An 18,905-nucleotide genomic window follows, 5' to 3' on the forward strand; every position below is an offset into this window, starting at 1 on the left:
CATTGGTAGAAAATTTATTGTAAAAGAATTTGTGACTAAGGAGATTAGAACTCTAGATCTCTTGTAAGTAAAATATCTTAATTAAACCAATAAAACAAATTTAAATTTTGTATGCAAATTTGCTAATAAATATTAAGTGTTAACTTGCGCTGGAATTTTTGCCATAAATTACTATTCTAAGCAGCATGACACCCAGAGATTCAAAATTCTAGATCCTAAATGCGTCCTTTAATTTATCCTCAATTAGCTAGTATCTATGCTCTTCAATTTTGGGTTGCACAAGTAAATTTATTGTAAAAGAATTTGTAACTATGGAGATTAGAACTCTAGACCTCTTGTAAGTAAAATATCTTAATTAAACCAATAAAACAAATCTAAATTTTGTATGCAAATTTGCTAATAAATATTAAGCATTATCTTGCGCTGGAATTTTTGCCATAAGTTACTATTCTAAGCAGCGTGACACCCAGAAATTCAAAATTCTAGATCCACATATGCATAAATATGTCTTTTAATTTGGCCTCAATTAGCTAGTATCTATGCTCTTCAATTTTGGGTTGCACAAGTAAATACTTAAACTTATATAAAGTTGAATAAGTAGATATACATATTCTACATGACATAATGTATGTATGACGTCGTCTAGGACACAAATAGCCACATAAAACGCCACTTAGGATACAAATTGCCACATAAAACGTCAAACAAAACGTATGTGCCTACTTTTTTAATTCTAGACAAGTTTAAGTGTTTACTCGTACATATTTAGCTTGGAAGACATAAATAGGGGTGTTCATGGATCAGTTTGGATCTGTTATTGGTCAAAACCAAAACCAAATCAATTTAATCATTTTTTAAATTATCATAATCAAACCAAACCAAATATAATATGCATTTATCGATTTGATTGTCATCGATTTCGGTTTGGTTACCTTGTGAATCAAATATTGTATTGATGATTCACACGGTTTTCTACCATATGTAGTTCAATTTCATTATTTGATTCGATTATTCGGTTATTAACCATTCACAAAAAAGAAAAGAAATGATTGATTCAAAAGAGGAAGAAAAGACAACAATTCATTCAAAATAAAATTTAGTTAGAATGACTGATATTATAAAAACTTTCTATCACTGAATTTACTGTGAATAAAATTTTAAAATTCACCATTTTGGCCTAGAAGGAAGGATAGTGACATTCCTAGTTTCACAAAGGATTGTGATAGACATTCACATATATGAAATCAATTAGATAAATGTTCAAGTCTTGTATGTTTTTGCTTTCATAAATTAATTTTGATGAAAACATATATAAAATATTTAAAATTGTTTATAAAAATAATCTATTATGTATGTATAATAATAAAATATGTGTGTATAATTTATCGGTTCAATTATTTTTAGATTTTTTTTAACAAAATCAAACTCAATACTATTGGTTTTAAAAATCTAAAATTAAACCAAACCAAATCCAAATAAAATCGATTTATTTAATTGATTTGATTTAAGTTTTTGATTTGGATCGATTTTTATACAAATGGTGAATATCCGAAGCCAAAGTTAAATGAGACAATTTCTAAAACATCTTGGCATTTTTTTCTTTATAAAAGCACCAATAACCCTTTGACACGCAGGAAATTTGGGCCCAGATAAGTACTCAGAGCCGCATCTAGTAAGCAGTGGTTACAGGTTTTCCTAAGTCTCTTTTGGCGCCAAATTCCTCTTTCGCATATCAAGCTGCTTCTCTACACTCTCTTTCGCTTGTCGCCGGCGAGTTTTCCTCCGGCGAAGAAAACCCTAGCGAGCTTTCTATCGTGATTCGCGCCGAGAAATTTCTCCGACATTCTCTACCGCTTACTTCAATGTCGGAACGTCGGTCCAAACGCCCCAAAATCACCAGGTGCTACAAAAGTTTCACTTACACTGCGTAAAATTTTGATCTTTGTCTCTTTTCTTGTGATCGATGACTTCTTTTCAGTTTTTAGGTATTTTTCTGGGAAAAAAGTCAGGCGTGTTCTGTTTTTAGGAACAGTTAGGGTTTATTCGTCCCTTTGTTATATAATTTCACTTGAATTTATGTAAAACCAATTCCAAAAAGCGTTTTACTGATGTTTATAGTTATAGTTCTTGTTTACCTTGTTAAACTGATGATTTCCACCAACAAGATGAAACTGATAGGCCATAGACCGAGGAGTTTCGTTTGCTAAGTTTCAATAGGATCCTAACTCTTTGTGGTTTTCATTTTTTCCCCAGTGAATTCAATTGAAATACTGGTTTCATTGTTTAGGATGCTTATTTTGCATATCTGTGTTATAACGTGTAGGGGCGAAGATGATTATATGCCAGGAAACATAACTGAGATTGAGGTTAATAATTTTATGACATTTAGCAAGTTGACATGCAAACCCGGCTCCCGATTAAATCTTGTAATTGGACCAAATGGCTCTGGAAAGAGTTCTCTAGTCTGTGCAATAGCACTCGGTCTTGGTGGTGAGCCTCAGGTCAGTAACGATCCAAGGAATCAATAAATTATTACCTGTGAATTTCATGGGTGAACTTTTACTAATTGTAATGTAAATTGGGTGAACTGCAGCTTTTGGGGAGGGCTTCTAGTATTGGAGCGTTTGTGAAACGGGGGGAGGAATCAGGTTACATCAAGATTTGCTTGAGAGGGGAAACCAAAGAGGACCAGTTAACTATTGTGCGAAAAATAGATACTCGGAACAAGTCTGAGTGGATTTTTAATGGTAAAAAATTTGTTATCTATAACAAGTGCTTAAATTTTAAAACTGTGTAAGTCTATTTTTGTGAGGATGAATGATACAAGTCTTTCAGATCTGTTTTACTCTTTTCACGTCATAATATGTTATAGATTAATGTGACAAGTGGATGTCTTCTTGCATTATCAGTACGAGTGAATCAAAGACTTTTATTACTTGGAAATTTCTCATTTTTCCAAGATGAATTATCCATATTCCAGGTTCTGAAAATTCTTCATCTTTTGATTGCCAAATTTCAAATTTAGGAGATTGAGCATGTTCATCTGCTATCCTTTTCAACTCTTATTATTCTATCCCAATTTCCTCTTTCTGTCTTGATCTTTTCTTAGAAGGCTAAGATTTATACCAGAATTCTTCTCTGTTTAATGGGGTGTTTGGATTGGCTTTTTTAAGTAGCATATAAGCTAAAAGTAGGTGCTCAAAAATACTTTGCCTTTCCCAAACACCTCCAATAATTAAAAAGAGCTTAAAAGCCAAAAACTATTTAAAATAAGCCAATCCAAACACCCTCTAAGTTAGGTTTAATATGAATATTCTTCTGTAATTAGGTTCAAATTGTTGCATCTTGTGTGGAAGACATGGTGAATCTTGTTTGTGATTGTGGCCCACTTTCATTGAAATGTTATGCATGTTTATGACGTTGGAATTTGTCTTGCTTCTGGTAATGGTATGAATGGCTTCTAAGTTCAAAGCTTGGCAGTAGTTCAGGAAGGAGACCGGAAGGTTATTACTTTGGTTTTAGTGGTACTTTAGGAAGAAGACCAGAAGTTGTCACTTTGATGTTGCGGTTTGCCTTTGTCTATATTGCTTTAATCAAATTTCCCAATAGTGCTTTTTAAGCAAAACACTGAAGCATATTTAATTGTTTATTTTTTATTTTTAACTCTATTTGGTGTAATCTAGTCCTCAGAAGCCGGCTATACTATGGGACACAAATCATTTTTCTTCCTATTAGCTATTATATATGCTTGAGGATGTTTGATGATTGGCTTCTGCACCTTCCACTCCAATTAAGCTTTCCGTTCCCTGTTGATACAATTTCCATTTCTCAAAACATCCTACAGTTTCTTCTCCTTCTGCATTCTGTAAAAAAAGGTCAGACAATTTATGCCATTGTAGATTCCAGACATCAAAACAAAAAAATTGTACTCCCTCGAACAACTTAAACTTTGAGATAATAAAGTCACCACAGGTCAATAAATATAGCTGCTACAAAAAGAAAGTGTGTGATAAACTCAGAAACTAACCTTTTCAATTTTTTTTCTTAGCATCTTAAGCATTTTTTGTTCCTCAACTGGAACTTCCTACATAATTTTGTTGAAATTCTTTGAATATAGGTAGGTTCTTGCTTTACGTTCTGTAAAATCATGTCTCTCTTCGGGCAGCTCAACTTTTTGGGGGTCAGAACGGACAGGAGGACATTGTTAAATTAGTTGAAAGAAAATGTAAATTAATGTGAGCTACTTTTAGCAGTCATTATATGTTGTGTTTCTGTTTCAGGAAAATCTGTGCCAAAGAAGAACGTAACTGATATAATTCAAAGGTTCAATATCCAAGTCAACAATTTGACTCAAGTGAGTTCCATGTCTGCATCCAGTGGCGGAGCCACCTTACAGTCAGGAGAACCCCCTTCAGCGAAAAATTATAGTATTTATACATGGTTAAAATAATTTTTTATGTATATATAGTACATGTCGAACTCCCTACGGCTAGTTCATTAGTCTATTTTTTAGATTTTGAACCCCCTTACTAAAAATTCTAACTCCGCCACTGTCTGCATCTTTTAGATCTTCAACATAGATGAAAAATATGTATGTTGCTAAAACATCAATGGAAACTACATATCCGCACCCTAATACATCCCTTTCTCCCCAAAAATGATAAAGTAAAACACTCTAGCGGAATCTCTAAAATCTGAATTCTGAACACATTAGCAAGACCATGTTTGCTCAACTCCCATTGTTGAAAATTCTTCCCTTCTTGCATGATGGCAATGCTTGTGAAAAGAGAGTTTTAAGGAATTTCCCCTAATTTAAATACTTATCTACATGTCATGATATTTTTGTGGCCTAAATAATGTCATTAAGAGTAAATGAAATTTTAAATTTAAGTTGTTTTCAAATACAGAAATGTGCCCTTCTCAGGACAAACTAAAGGAAAGAGCGTCAATGTAAAATGGAACTGAAGGACATTCTTCTTTTTCAACTAGTAATATATATTTTCCTTGAAAAGTTAGAGACCTTAAACTACATAAAGAGTTTTCTGCCCTCTTGTGAGATTTCTTCCTTTTCTGCATAATCTAGTTGCTGATTTATGCTTATTCTATGGGGAGGACCTCAGTTTCTACCTCAAGACAGGGTTTGTGAGTTTGCAAAGTTAACTCCTGTTCAACTCCTTGAAGAGACTGAAAAGGCTGTGGGTGATCCTCGGCTACCAGTCCAGCATGTAGATCTTATAAGCAAAAGTGAGGAGCTGAAGAAGTCTGAACGAGTTAGTTCCTTCTTACCAATTTGCGGAAGCTTTCGTAAATTTAATGCAAAACATTTATTAGTGAACAAGGCCAGATGTCTTGCCTTATTTTTTGACAACTCAAACTGTATGAAAATATTTCATTATCTATTTTAGACCGTGAAGAGTGGAAGAGAGACTTTGGATCAGCTGAAGGAAGTCAATTCTCAACTTGAACGGGATGTGGAGCGTCTCCGTCAGAGAGAGCAACTCCTTAAACAGGTGAGTGTGGAGCTTCTTCCTAAAATTCGGTGAGAGCTTTAATCAACTATTAATATGGCTTGTAGGATATGCTACTGATATCCCCAAAAAAGTAAAATAAAAATAAAATTGCCTGTTATTAATGTGTTTATAGGCTGAAATCATGAAAAAGAAATTGCCATGGCTGAAGTACGATGCTAAGAAGGCTGAGTTTCTGGAAGCTAAAAGGCAAGAGCAAGATGCCAAAAAGAAGCTGGATGAAGCTGCTGAGAATTTGAATGAACTCATGGAACCTATAGAGTATGCTAGCTTATCGTGTAATTTGTAGATTGAGTTAGAGATTTTGTCTCTTATTTCAATATCCAGGTCATATTTCTATTGCGTGAAATTTGCAATCGCCTGTCATTAGAAAATTCAGATTTTTAAGGGCCCTACTCTTTCAGTATATTTCAAATGGATACTAATCAAAAAGTACATCTCAAGTTGAGTTTTCGTCTTTCTTTCCATTAAATGACTTGTTTTGACTCCTTAAATGTAACAATTTGGTCAGGGAAAAAAAGCAAGAGAAAGCCGAACGAGATGCTAAATGTAAAAAAATAAATGGTCTGTTGGGTGAAAATGCCAACAAGCGTATGAAACTTCTGGATCAGGATAGCCGTTTGGTATTCTATCAGAGCTTCAATAAGATAATCATTTTGATTATTTCCTTTTTTCCTCTACACATTTCAACTTTTACTTTTTTCTATGATATAAGGATGTTCAAGTGAATGGAAAATATAAAGAAATGGAAGAGTTGAGGAAGCAAGAAGAATCTCGTCAACGTCGAATTTCAAAAGCTCAAGAAGATCTTAGCGCTGCTGAATTGGAACTGGCAAATCTTCCTTCTTTTGAACCTCCTAGAGATAAAATTGTAGGCTTCTTGTTTTCCTTTACTGTAGCTTCTTGTACCATACTTGCTTAAAGTACAACCATAGGTATGAGGTTACGTACCGAAGGATGCCTAGTTTGACCATAGATTATTGAATTTCCGGGAAACCTTACTTTAGCTATTGTCTCGTAGCCTTTTTTTTTTGTAGATACTCCTAACTGATTCTGTCTACTGCAAATTTTGTTGCTGAACTGGTTGAAATCTACAGGATGGTTTGGGTTCTAAAATTTTGGAGCTGCAAGATGGTGCACGGGAGCTAAGGTCTCAGAAATCAGAAATAGAAAGAACCCTTGAGCGGGATAGGACAAAATTCAGACAGTGCTCTGATAAGTAAATATCAGGATTATGTTGCTGTGGTGTTTGCATTAGAAAATTACTGAAATTTTTTGCACATCCTTTCATTCCTCTGCAGATTGAAGGAGATGGAGAACACAAACAACAAAAGGTTACGTGCTTTACAGAGTTCTGGTGCTGAAAAGATATTTGAAGCTTACAATTGGGTTCGGGAGCATCAACATCAATTTAATAAACCTGTATATGGTCCAGTTCTTCTTGAGGTATACAATTATGCTTATGCTACTACTTATAGACCTGAAAGGTTGTTAACTACTTTGGTGAAATGAAAACTCAGGTCAATGTTTCCAGTCGGATTCATGCAGATTACCTAGAGGGTGATGTACCAGGATACATATGGAAGGTAATTAACAAGAATTTTTCTCTCTGTCTCTAACTCTAGTATATATGGCCGAAGCAGATTTATTGCGCTTGCACACACACACAAACACGTTTTGATACCTTGTTGGACTTAATTTATATCTGAACATATTTTACACACAGAAATATTCTTATAAGCACTTCTTTAAAGTTTAAACTTGAGTATTCCGTTTTTTTTTTAGAAGGTAACAACTACTTGAGTATTCAGTTTGAAGTACTCCTTTTTTAATTTGTTCTTTTGTGCTTTGCTATGAGATTTGTGGTTGCAGAAAGCATTGATTGGAGTTGTGTTTTTACCAAACTCTTATTTTAACTCTTAAATAATTATCCAATTGTTAACTCGTTTAAGTTGTGATTTCACTTAAGATGCTTTTGTCGTTTGCATGGGCAGATTGTATGTTTATAGAAATGAAATATCTGTAGAATATACAAGAAGAGACACCAAAGCATTTTAGAATCATGACTATTAATCTGATTTGGTGTTGTAGAAATTTGTTTCTCATCTCATCAGTTATCGTATTTATCAACATATGCAGGCCTTTATAACACAAGATGCTGCTGACCGTGACTTCTTATTTAGAAATATGCGATCATTTGATGTTCCTATTATAAATGTAGCAGATGAAAGTCAGAGCCGTGTTCCCTTTCAAATTACTGAGGAGGCATGTATAGGCTTCTTTGAGGTTTCTTATTTTGATGCTGATCTATTTGTTAACTTGGTTTTATTGCATCTATCTTCCACAGATGCGTATGCTAGGTATCGATTCAAGGCTTGACCAAGTTTTTGATGCTCCTGATGCAGTCAAAGAAGCTCTAATTGGTCAATTTCGGCTGGACCATTCTGTAGGCTTGCCTTTCCTAAACCTTGTGATATTTTTCTTCCGGAACTTATTCTAGTAGATTAACATTAATGAATCCAATGTTTTTATGCAGTACATAGGTTCACGTGAAACTGACAAGAGAGCAGATGAGGTGTTGCAGTTGGGCATTTTTGATTTATGGACCCCTGAAAATCATTACAGATGGACCAAATCCAGATATGGTGGTCATGTTTCTGGCAGTGTTGAATCAGTGGACCGCTCTCGCTTTTTGCTATGCAGTATCTCACTAGCCCTTTGTTCTTAATATATTGATGCCTTGTCCGTAAACTTCTTGGTTTACTCCCAAGTATTTTCTTCAGATGTGGATGCTGGGGAGGTTGAGAGACTCAAATCCCGGAATCTTCAGTTGGATGAAGCAATCGCTACATTAGAAGATAATCTCAGGGCAGTTAAGAGTGAGTTGAGGAACATAGAAGATGAAGGTGCCAAACTTGAAAGACAACGTGTAGGTGATATATACGTACATTCCATGCATATATATATATATATATATATATAGGGAGAGAGAGAGAGAGAGAGAGAGAGAACAGACACACAAAATGAATATGTATTTTCTTTTGGTTTCTGGAAGTTGTTTTACATGCAAGGATGTGGAATTCACACTTGGGTATCTTTATGGTATTCTTTTTTTTTTGGTGGGGGAGGGGATGGGAGGAATATATGCCTGGAAAAAATGTACCTGTGCTTCTTGAGTTATAGCTTCTTTGCTTGGTTCTGATAGTATGGAGCTTGGTGCAATTAACCTTCCCTCACTGTGAATAAGCAAAATTTGGTCATTGTGCATGTTTGGCCAACAAAATCGAGAAGAAATTTGCAGACTGACTATCAGGGAACACCTACCCCTTGGTTTTCCTTCCGAGTCTCCACAAGAGCCCCCCTTCGTCCCTGCAACCCCACTCCCTTTGACCCTTTCCAAACCCCTTGTGACCTTGCCATCAACCTATATAACTCACTATTGCTAGTTGCTGGCTCCCATAAACCGTTCGGTGGCAGTAATAAATTGCAAGGTTGGTTTGGATTGACTGATATGTTAGGATATTTTTGACTGTAAGCAGGGGCTGGAGTGTGCGGGAGTTTATGTAGATGCTCTTGGGTGAAAGGCTAGCAGAGGGTGAGAACAAGAGTTTGTTTTCTTCTTTTTCTCGATGAAGAAAAGGGGTTTAGTATATGACTGAAGCTGTTTCTTTGAATTAAGTTGAAGGTTTTATGTACCAATGCTGTACAAATTTGGAAATAGAATAATTCCTTCTGTCGTGTATCCTCGATTAATGCAACCGCAGATGCTATGTTTCGATTCTCGATTCTAGTATTAAGCGAAAGGTTACATTAGGGACTAGAACCTGAAATAGCTTGGATAGTAGGCAAGAAAATGCTCCAAAAACTCTATTGTTAAAGTGTTTGTGCTGGAAACATATATTGTTGTGGAACTGTGTATTGGCAGTGGAGGATAGGGATCGATGATTCTGTGAAACAATATTACCTGTGGAACTCTGTTTTATGTTGAATAGTTATTGCTAGGTTATAAGAATTCGCTTTGGTAGTGCATTTCCCTTTCCACCATTGTTTGAATTGATCAATCTGAAAAGATTCTACTCTAAGGATTCGTTCCTTATGTTTTCTCGTGAATGTAATCTTAATGGCTATGTGCATAACCTAATTGTTGATAACAATCAAATGTTATCTGTTCTTTTGACCTAAAATTAAACGTTAAATACTTCAAGCATAATTAACACATTTTGTTAATCTATTTTAGGAAGAGATTATAAACGAGTCACTACATGAGAAGAAAAGAAGGCGTGAGATGGAAAACCGTGTCAGTAAGTATCTCTTCTAATCTTTTGCTCGAAGCATGTGTAATACAAGGTGCAGGTTCAGTATTGATTATGTAGTGTTCCTTCAACATGTAATTTTCTCCAACTTCAGAGCAGCGTGCGATAAACTTGAAATCTTTGGAAAGAGAGGATGATCTGGATAGTGTAGCTGCAAAGCTTATTGACCAGATCAAAGCTATGAAGATTCAGAGATTCCAACTTGCAATGGAAATTAAGGTCAATTGCTCTTTTTCATGATTCTGTTTGCTGATGCCTCTTAAGCTACGATTAGATCCTAAGTGAGTAAGTTTGGTATCTCAGATGTATGTACCTCTACTGATTTTTTCTTTTCTGCCAGAATTTACTTATTGATGCTGTGGCTCTCCGAAGAAGTTATGCTGAACAAAACATGGCATCCCTTGAACTTGCACTGAAGGTACTTGTTTAGGGTGCTATTTTGTGTAAATCAAAGTAAAGATGAACTACAAAAATTGAAATAAAATAAACAATAAAAAATTGAAGTAAAATAGCTACAATAGTCAAGAGCATTGCTGAAAATCAGTGATTTATCTCAGGCTAAGTTGGTGCTGAGTGGACATGTCCCCCTCCAGTTGTCTCTTGTAAGCCAACAACATCAGCTTTCCAGTTTAGAAGCATATTTCTTATCAAACCTCTCCTCCTTCCACAGTTTAGCCCCCACACATTTCGATGAAACTATATTTAACTTCATTGATCTTTAATAGCCAAAAATCCCCCCGTACTTCTTGTGCCATAGCTCATGAAATTTGTGTCTAGTTCTAAACTCTCCAACTCATTCAACCCTTTTCTTTTCTGATTTTTTTGAACATTCTGGTTGGTTTTATTTTCCAGCTTGTTACAATCAATTTTGAGACACAGTTCTACCGCTTTCTTCTTCACAACCTTTAAAATCAACCCCAAACTCCCTACTCAGTCGGATATGTGTTGTATCCATACCGGCGTGTTTGGTTGAGGATTGTTCTCATCTGGAAATTGAATACTCAAAGGAGTTCCCTCTTCTGTTATGATGTTTCCATCTTCCCCTTGATCTCCTACTTGGTTGAGCTCGGTTTCCCCTGCCACAATAGCCACCTCCATATCTTTAACATCAATAGCCACTCCTTGAGCTGCGCTGGCCTGTAAAATTCCTTCTCCTGCAGCTAACTTTCTATGGTAACTTATTTTATCGAGAGTATCACTTTGATAAAAGCTTAGACTTCGATATTAAGTCAAGAGAATTGGTTGCGTCACTATATTCTTGGGCCTTTTCTGGTATTAAAGGGTTCAGAAAAGGGCCCAATTTCTCCTATATTCGAAAGTGGTCATCTGTACATCACTTTTGCCCTTGTCTTTTAATTCCTTGCCACTTGTCCTCCAATTCAAACTCCCCCCTTCCTTTTGAGGTCCCCACATGCCCATCCACAATTTCTGCTGCCATAAGCTCTGAATAGGTCTGTTTTCTTTATTAACCGCTGGACTAAAGCGTAGGTTTTCTTTTTCCATCTCCACCTTTCTAATGGTGACTGGAATCTCGCACCACACCGGGATGGTATATACGAAACCCCTCTCCATCACTTCGATTGCTCTCGGCACCTTCCCTCCATCACCTTTCACCTTTATTCTGGCCCAGTGAAGGTGATTCTTGAGGGATGTCTCCTCCTCTGTCTCAATGAAGCCGCTGCACAGGTTTGCGATCTTCTTGAATATCTCCTTCGACCACAGACACAGTGGAAGACCCATAGCTCGGATCCACACCCAGTCTCTAACTTCATCTGCCGGCCAGCATCCCGTCATAGGACTCCACCACTGGAGATCCAGTGTCATATTCTTCTAAGTCCATCGTTCTGAAAGGATGTGCTCTGCCGCTGTCCTTGACGGAAGTTCGAATAAGAACTGGCCATCATTCATTGTGAACATGTTGACTCCAACTGCTGACTTCCAATTGCTGCATGCCCATCTCCTAAAATCATTCAGATTGGGGGACTCTTGAAGATGGTTACAAAATTTACCAACAATACATTTCCTTAACAGTTCGCTTTCTAGTTTCGAAAGATCTCCCCCAATTTTGATGCTGTCCTCCCGATGTAGTACCACCACCTTTGACGCTGCCGTCCATCTGCATCTACTAAAAGCCTCCTTATATGAGACTTCCGGCCTCTTCAGATTGGAGATCTGTGTACTCAGTTCCTTTCTTGGTTCATAAATGAACCTAGCAGTTTTGTAGGCAATGTTCCCCATCCTTCGTTGGACTTGGATTACAGTGTAATAATGACTGATTTATTTTGCCCCTGGATGGCAATAAAGCTGATGTATCTACCACTTCTGTTGTGTTTCAGAGTACAGAAATACTCTTAGTGTTCCTTCATTTTCCATCTTTTCTCAACATTCTCATGTATCTTTGAAGCTTCAATAAATGTTGCAACTAACCATCTCAAGACATTAATACTGACTTTAACTATTCTCATTAAATTGCAACTGTGTTCTATCCATTCAAACCAACTTTTTGTATCGTATTTGCATTTTTTTTATCTCATTTGATTTGAATCCTGCGTTGTAATAAATATTATTCTCCTGTTTATCATGGACTCAGCCATGATGCCGGAAAAACCACTGCAAACAGAAAAACAGCCAGAGAGAACGCCGGAAAAAGATAACCCCCAGAAAGTAGGAGAGAGAGAGTTATCTTGGGAAGAGTGCCTGAGAGCATTTTTCCTATTTTTCAATGCCCTTCCTATATTGTTGGCAGTTGAAAGTAGTCTAACAAGCTAAGATTGACTTCACTAGAACTAAAATCTGATTCTGATTGTGAATTGTGATTCCTAATCGTATTTTCAGGTTAAAGAGATGGAAGCTAATGTGAAGCACCAAGAAAAATTTGCAATGCAAGCATCTCTGCATTATGAGTACTGTAAGTTCTTCAGTAGTTAACATTTTCACTGTTGACAATTTTTTTACTTCTTGCACATTGATAGAGTAACTTTGAAAGACTATCTCGCCTTGGTTGACAACAGAAGATAAGCAATTACAGGGTTCCCAAAAGACCTATTTCAAAAGTTTAGAGATTTCAGAAGATGATACTTAATAATTCGTCAACTCTGCTTGTAAAAGATAATATATATATTGAAAATAACTGAACTTTAATCTCAACTAGTTAATATTGCCTATATGGATCAGTTACGTCGTAGTGGTTGGTCTTGCAAGTTTTTGAATCGATTTCAGGAGAGTAATGTGATTTTAGGTCTATTTGATTTTTTTTCTATCAATGGAACCATACTTTTAGGATCCAATTTTGAGACTCCGATCTTTTCTGTGCCATTTTCTTTATCTATGTTATTTCTCTTGACGCGATATAAAAGATGACTGCTGAGAGTTACTTGAGAGTTAAGACCTTTTTTAGCACTTTTGCTGAACTTAGTGAATCACCAATGGCCAATTCATATGGAGGTCTGCACAGGGCATGATCAAATATATATGCTTTTTATCTTGATATGATCTTTGATCATCTCTAAGATTGTTCAATTTTGTACAACTGCATATCTCACCTAAAGTTTGTATTTCTATGACATTGTTGTGTATATGTTGGGTGTAAGGGAACCAATGTTACTCCTGTATAATCAACAAATACACATTCAGTCCCAAACAAGTGTAGTCGCCTTAGTTTAATCCTATGTGTAACAGCTTCATCTATTCATGTTATTCTCTCAAATGAATAAAGTTAGATATTCAAATCCGCATTTGATCACCACAATCCTGTCTAATATCACTTCACCTTCGTTCTTCCATACTAGCAGTTTATATGTTTTGTATTACTTATGTTTTATTCTAAAACCCTTAAAGGTTTTTTTTTTGAAGGATAGATAAAATAATTATGGTAAATAATTTGATACAGCTTTACTCATTGTTTGGTTAAATTATGTATGACTAATCCTTATGTAATTTATTACACCAATTGGCGTAGTATTTTATACCACCAACACTGGAATAACTTATCCATGGATTAAAGTGAAGGACAAAAGTACCCTTGGTTCTTTCCAGGAAGCCAATAAAAGTCAAGCATCCAATGATATAATTGTACACTATTTTTAGTTTAAAAAATAAATGACTATTTACATGATATTTTTTGTATATCCAATGTTAGTGCAATGAACTAAACACCCAACAAGAATAAATCCATGAATTGCTAATCCCTACATTACTAATCTCTGCGTTACAATCCTTGTATAACTTGTTTTCAAACCAAACGACCTCATAGAGAACGTTTGGTTGAATTTATAGGATGAAATAATCATGGTATAGAAAAGGGTATTGCTTCATTCAATGTTTGGTTTGTATTTTAAATCTTGTACAACTAATTCTTGTATAATTTTATACACCAATTGCTCTATTATTTTATACCACCACCAATGTGGTATAACAATATACAGATTAGCTATACAAGGATTAAACCGTCCAAATGACCAAATTGTCCTTTTAAAGCTTTTGCTTGGGCATTTCCAAGGTTATAACTAGAAACAAGACTTTATCCAATTTAATACCAAACATATGTTTTAGACTATATATTGTATATCCCACTTTGAATATGATGAACCAAACATCATAAAAAATAGTTCATGCATTACTAATTTTTTCATTATTAACATTGTATTTCAATCCCTGCGGAATGTGTTTCTAAACCAAACGGTCCCTTACTATTTGGACTAAGTGCTGCATTTTCCAGTTTGTCAGCTTCTTCTCACGTTTCTCTATTACTCTGTTCCATATCCCCTTTGATTTGCTCTTTGCTTCCCAAAGGCATGCCCAAGTATACCATGGGTAATCCTCCCACATTGACTCCTAAAATGTCAGCTAGCCTTTGAATCTCATCCACACTAGTAACTGGATAAATGTAAGCTCTTCCCCTAATTGATGTGTAAACCTGAGATAGCCTCAAATATGATGAGTATTACCCTCAGAACCCTTAATTGATCCCTATCAGCATCTCAGAAAATCAAGTATCATCTGCATATTATAGGTGTGAGATTTCTATGTTGTTTCTATTCTGGAATTTACTCAAATCCCCTGCTCCAACCACTTTCATCCATTCCATAGCTAAGATGAAAAGAAATGGTGACAGGATTCCCCTGCCTCAGCCCCCTCTTTGAAGAGAATTTGTACATCTACCCGTCAATTTAAAAAGGGAGTATATATTTCTCCGATTAGATCCAAAACTACTCTCCCTATTATCAATCTACAAATTTGTTTCCTTCAAATTCTGAAAGTACAAGAAATTATTTTCTAGTAATTGATCGTGTACTTCACTAATTTCCAAAAATAAAACTGTAACAATTGAAAACTTTATATATCAAAATGAACATTAATTAGAGAGTTAAGGAACTAACTAATTTTTTAAAATCATTATGATAAAAAAATGATTGTCATCTATTCTGCAGCTTATTGGAAAAAGGTTAAATACTCAAGTTTGATTTTAAAATATAGAAAGTGCATCTGAACACTATTTTTTACTTGTTGTTTAGTGTACTAAGCTTAGAGTAGTAACTACTTGTTGTTTTATTGTTCCTTGCTTAATTTTTATTTATTTTATAAATAACTCTTTTTCTTGTCAAAGCTTTCACACACTGAAAACTATAAAAGCATTAGAAAAGGAAGTTGACATTTTTATCATGTCAAAAGAGTGTTTATGCTTAAAGTAATGGTATCTCAAAAGAATCTTTCCATTTTTATTTTTTCTTATCACATTCGTAAAAGCTCAAGGGCTTGAAGTTGCTTAAAAGTATCTGTCAATATTATGGCATTTAGATTTGAAGAGATTTTTTGATAATTAAGATTCTGATTTAGAAAACATTATTATGTACTGGTCTTCTTTGTCCCTCGTTAATTGAAAGAGATTTTTACTTAAATTTGGACACAAATCATCAATAACATCTATATAATCAGTGATATATTCTAGTTACTTTGGTATTCTAAAATCAATGCTAAGAACATGATTTTTTTTAAATACATACATACAGCAACAACATACCCAGTGAATTCCCATTAAGCGAGATCTGGGGAGGGTAGAGTATACGCAAATCTTCATTGTTTTCTTCTTCCTTTACTCCGGTTTGATGCACTTGAGCCATGAAAAATAAAAGAAGAAACAAATAAGAATATAGAAGTTGAAAGAAATAATGTTGGCATCAATTTCGGCTCCCTGTCGGGTTTACTATTTCGTTACCTTTCTTTTTCCTTCGTTTTCTTTTTCTATTCCTCATGTAGCTCATTCTTCTTCCATTTCCCCCCTCAAGCCCATCACCTTTTGCCCTTCAATAACAATGGAACTACATGTCCTCTCAAATCACAAAAAAAGTACTACATATCATTTTCTCCTTCTAATTTGCTGTGAAGTTACCAAAATATGGTTCTTTCTCCAAATAATTCTTCTTACCCTTTGGCCACTGTCATGACTCTTTTTATAAATTCCTCAATCAAATGAGTCTTTTTTCTCGATATCTCCCCGTATGAGGATCTTTTTATTCAATATCTCCCTGTATGAGGAATTATAGTGCAATGCCTTCTCAAAAATCCTCTTACTTTAAAGAGAAATATGTGTTATGATATCTTTTTCGTTATACACAAAACCTTCAGAAGGACCATGAGACAATCTCTCTTTCCCTTCTCTTAAAGAAATTGCATTTCAGAAGGAGATGATCCATTGTTGTTGGTTTCAAATACTCCGATCTTTCAGTTTTATATGCTAGTAAAAATTAAGCGTTTTGGAAAAATGAAAGGTTGGTCTGTTCATCATTCATTTGCTCGAATGTGTTCTAATTCTAACTGATTTCCGTACGCATTTCCTCACTAAATGTGTAATGCATTTAGAGACTTTTATCTTTTTTTATTATTAGATAAATAGGAAAGCAAAGATAAAAAGTTAAAGAAGGGGGAAAAAGTTAAATGGTCTTCTAGTCCATAGACAGGTGCCACATCACCTTGTCTATACCAACTTTAATCTATATATATATATATATATATATATATATATATATATATATATATATATATATATATATAGATTATGCCAGATTGATTATTTCCATCCAACTCTTCTTGGCTAAGGGTGAAACTTCTGCCTGTTCACAAGGTTATTGCAGATGTTGCCTCCAAAGAGAGTTTAAAGAGTAGTTAGTTACCAAAATCTAAAATGTTTGTTGGTTTCTGGAGCAATTCTCTCTAACTAATGTAGTAACTCAGTGGGTGCTAAAGATTGTGGACAGCCTTAAATTTTTCACCAATTCTTACGTAAACCCTTTTTGATTCGTAGATGCAGGTTTGAAAAATAAATCAATATGATAGAGCTGAATAATTCACCAAGGAAAAAGAAGTGAATTCCATGATTTGATAGTTTATTGATATCTATGAGCGGGAGGATTAAAGGACATTGTTATATCCTAATTGATATCAGAGGGTGCATATGCTTAGGTGAATGATGTTACAGGATTTCGTCTCCGTGATTCTTTTTGGGGCTTATCACCAGTGGCCTCTGCCACTGAACCAAGTGTGTCATTTGACATGCTTTACTGATTTTTTTTATATATATATATATATTAGATTCTGATAAAATTAGCATGTATATATATTATATTGATACCACTTTAAAAATAATGCAAAGTAAACATCAACTTGAGATAGGAAACTTAAGTCTTAAAACCCCATAGCCCCTAGTCGTTATACAAGTTGAAATGTGACTATACGTCTACCTTGTGAGGAACTCTGTGTATGCACAACTTATGGCCTTGAGTGAAATTATTACACCATATAGCTTTACAATTTTTAATTTACTTGATTAGGTAAAAAGGAGACAGAGGAATACCGACAACAATTGGAAGCTGCCAAAAGGCATGCAGAATCAGTATCTATTATAACTCCAGAACTTGAGCAGGCTTTTTGTGAGGTTTGTTTGCTAATCTCAAAAGAAATAAAGATTCTTGTGTATCTGTGGATAGACTAAGTTTTGAGTTCCTGTTTGTTATCACCATCTCTTTTATTATTATTATTATTATTATTATTTTTTGGACAGGAATCCATTGGCTTTCTATTTAACAAAAGCTTGTTATTCCTCTATCTAAAAATAGTATTCCCTCTGTCCCAATTTATGTGAAGGTAAAGATTGGAAGTTGAGTTTAAGAGAAAAAGGAAGACTTGATACTTGTGGTCTAAAATAAACCATATTTATTTCTGTGACTATAAATCATTTCATTAAGAGTAAAATGAGAAGTTTGAAGTTAAATTGTTACTAATATTGAAAGATGTGAGTAATTGAATAAGTTAAACATACATAGATTGTTGAGAACTTTCATGTCCTTTATGTGTTATTTTTATAAAGTCCTTATGTGTTATTACGTTCATTATATGATATCTGCTTGTTGATATGCATAGTTAGGAAAGGAATGCAATAATTGAATAAATTAAACAGACATAGATAAGCAGTAACCTTAAGAATATTCTCTAGCAGGAGAGACAGATTTTACATTTATTCAAAAAATAGAAGTTTATCAAAACTGCTTCCTGAATCGGGGAGTCAATTTATAATGAGAGAAGGAAGAGGATATTTAGGAATGAATTGTTAGATTATTCTCTTAACCGTGTTGGGATATAAATAGTATTTGATGTAATCCAAAAAAGGAAAGTAAAGTAATTTCTATTCATGTAGGTAACTAATGCATATTCCTAATCACCTATTACAATGATTTAAATCTTTCCCATGTTTACAAGGAATGGATGCCTGCCTATTATTCCCATAATTTTCTTTCTTCTTCTTAACATTCCTCATAGGTTGGAGCCTACGTATTGCAGGCTCCTAATTTGTCATAGGTATACTTAATTCTGGATCTATGAATGGATTTTGTAAGAATATCTGCAAACGAATCATTGGAGTCAATGAAACGTGACATCATGCACTATGGCTCAATTTTTTGTTGAATGAACTTACAATCTACTTCGATATGCTTTTTATGAAACACTGCTTTGAAACAATGTGTATTACAGTCTAATTGTCACTGTTCAGTTGCGTTGGTTCATCTTTTCA

General features: G+C 34.7%; 1 protein-coding gene across 1 annotated transcript in view; it reads left to right on the forward strand.

Annotated features, from left to right (window-relative positions):
* The first annotated feature begins 1,652 nt into the window (after positions 1–1,652).
* The window catches only part of LOC129886998 (structural maintenance of chromosomes protein 5), a 33,655-nt gene continuing 16,402 nt past the window's right edge, over positions 1,653–18,905 (forward strand). The window contains exons 1-21 of the mRNA XM_055961926.1: positions 1,653–1,900; positions 2,324–2,501; positions 2,594–2,747; positions 4,281–4,354; positions 5,121–5,270; positions 5,406–5,510; positions 5,644–5,789; positions 6,040–6,151; positions 6,244–6,399; positions 6,626–6,747; positions 6,830–6,974; positions 7,049–7,114; positions 7,668–7,793; positions 7,876–7,974; positions 8,065–8,230; positions 8,312–8,457; positions 9,766–9,829; positions 9,936–10,060; positions 10,182–10,259; positions 12,677–12,749; positions 17,668–17,771. Coding sequence (XP_055817901.1) covers positions 1,863–1,900; positions 2,324–2,501; positions 2,594–2,747; positions 4,281–4,354; positions 5,121–5,270; positions 5,406–5,510; positions 5,644–5,789; positions 6,040–6,151; positions 6,244–6,399; positions 6,626–6,747; positions 6,830–6,974; positions 7,049–7,114; positions 7,668–7,793; positions 7,876–7,974; positions 8,065–8,230; positions 8,312–8,457; positions 9,766–9,829; positions 9,936–10,060; positions 10,182–10,259; positions 12,677–12,749; positions 17,668–17,771 — 2,427 coding nt within the window. The 5' untranslated portion in view covers positions 1,653–1,862. The remainder of the gene's footprint in view (positions 1,901–2,323; positions 2,502–2,593; positions 2,748–4,280; positions 4,355–5,120; positions 5,271–5,405; positions 5,511–5,643; positions 5,790–6,039; positions 6,152–6,243; positions 6,400–6,625; positions 6,748–6,829; positions 6,975–7,048; positions 7,115–7,667; positions 7,794–7,875; positions 7,975–8,064; positions 8,231–8,311; positions 8,458–9,765; positions 9,830–9,935; positions 10,061–10,181; positions 10,260–12,676; positions 12,750–17,667; positions 17,772–18,905) is intronic.

The sequence above is a fragment of the Solanum dulcamara genome, chromosome 4 (genome assembly GCF_947179165.1).
Source record: "Solanum dulcamara chromosome 4, daSolDulc1.2, whole genome shotgun sequence".
Lineage (NCBI taxonomy): Eukaryota > Viridiplantae > Streptophyta > Magnoliopsida > Solanales > Solanaceae > Solanum > Solanum dulcamara.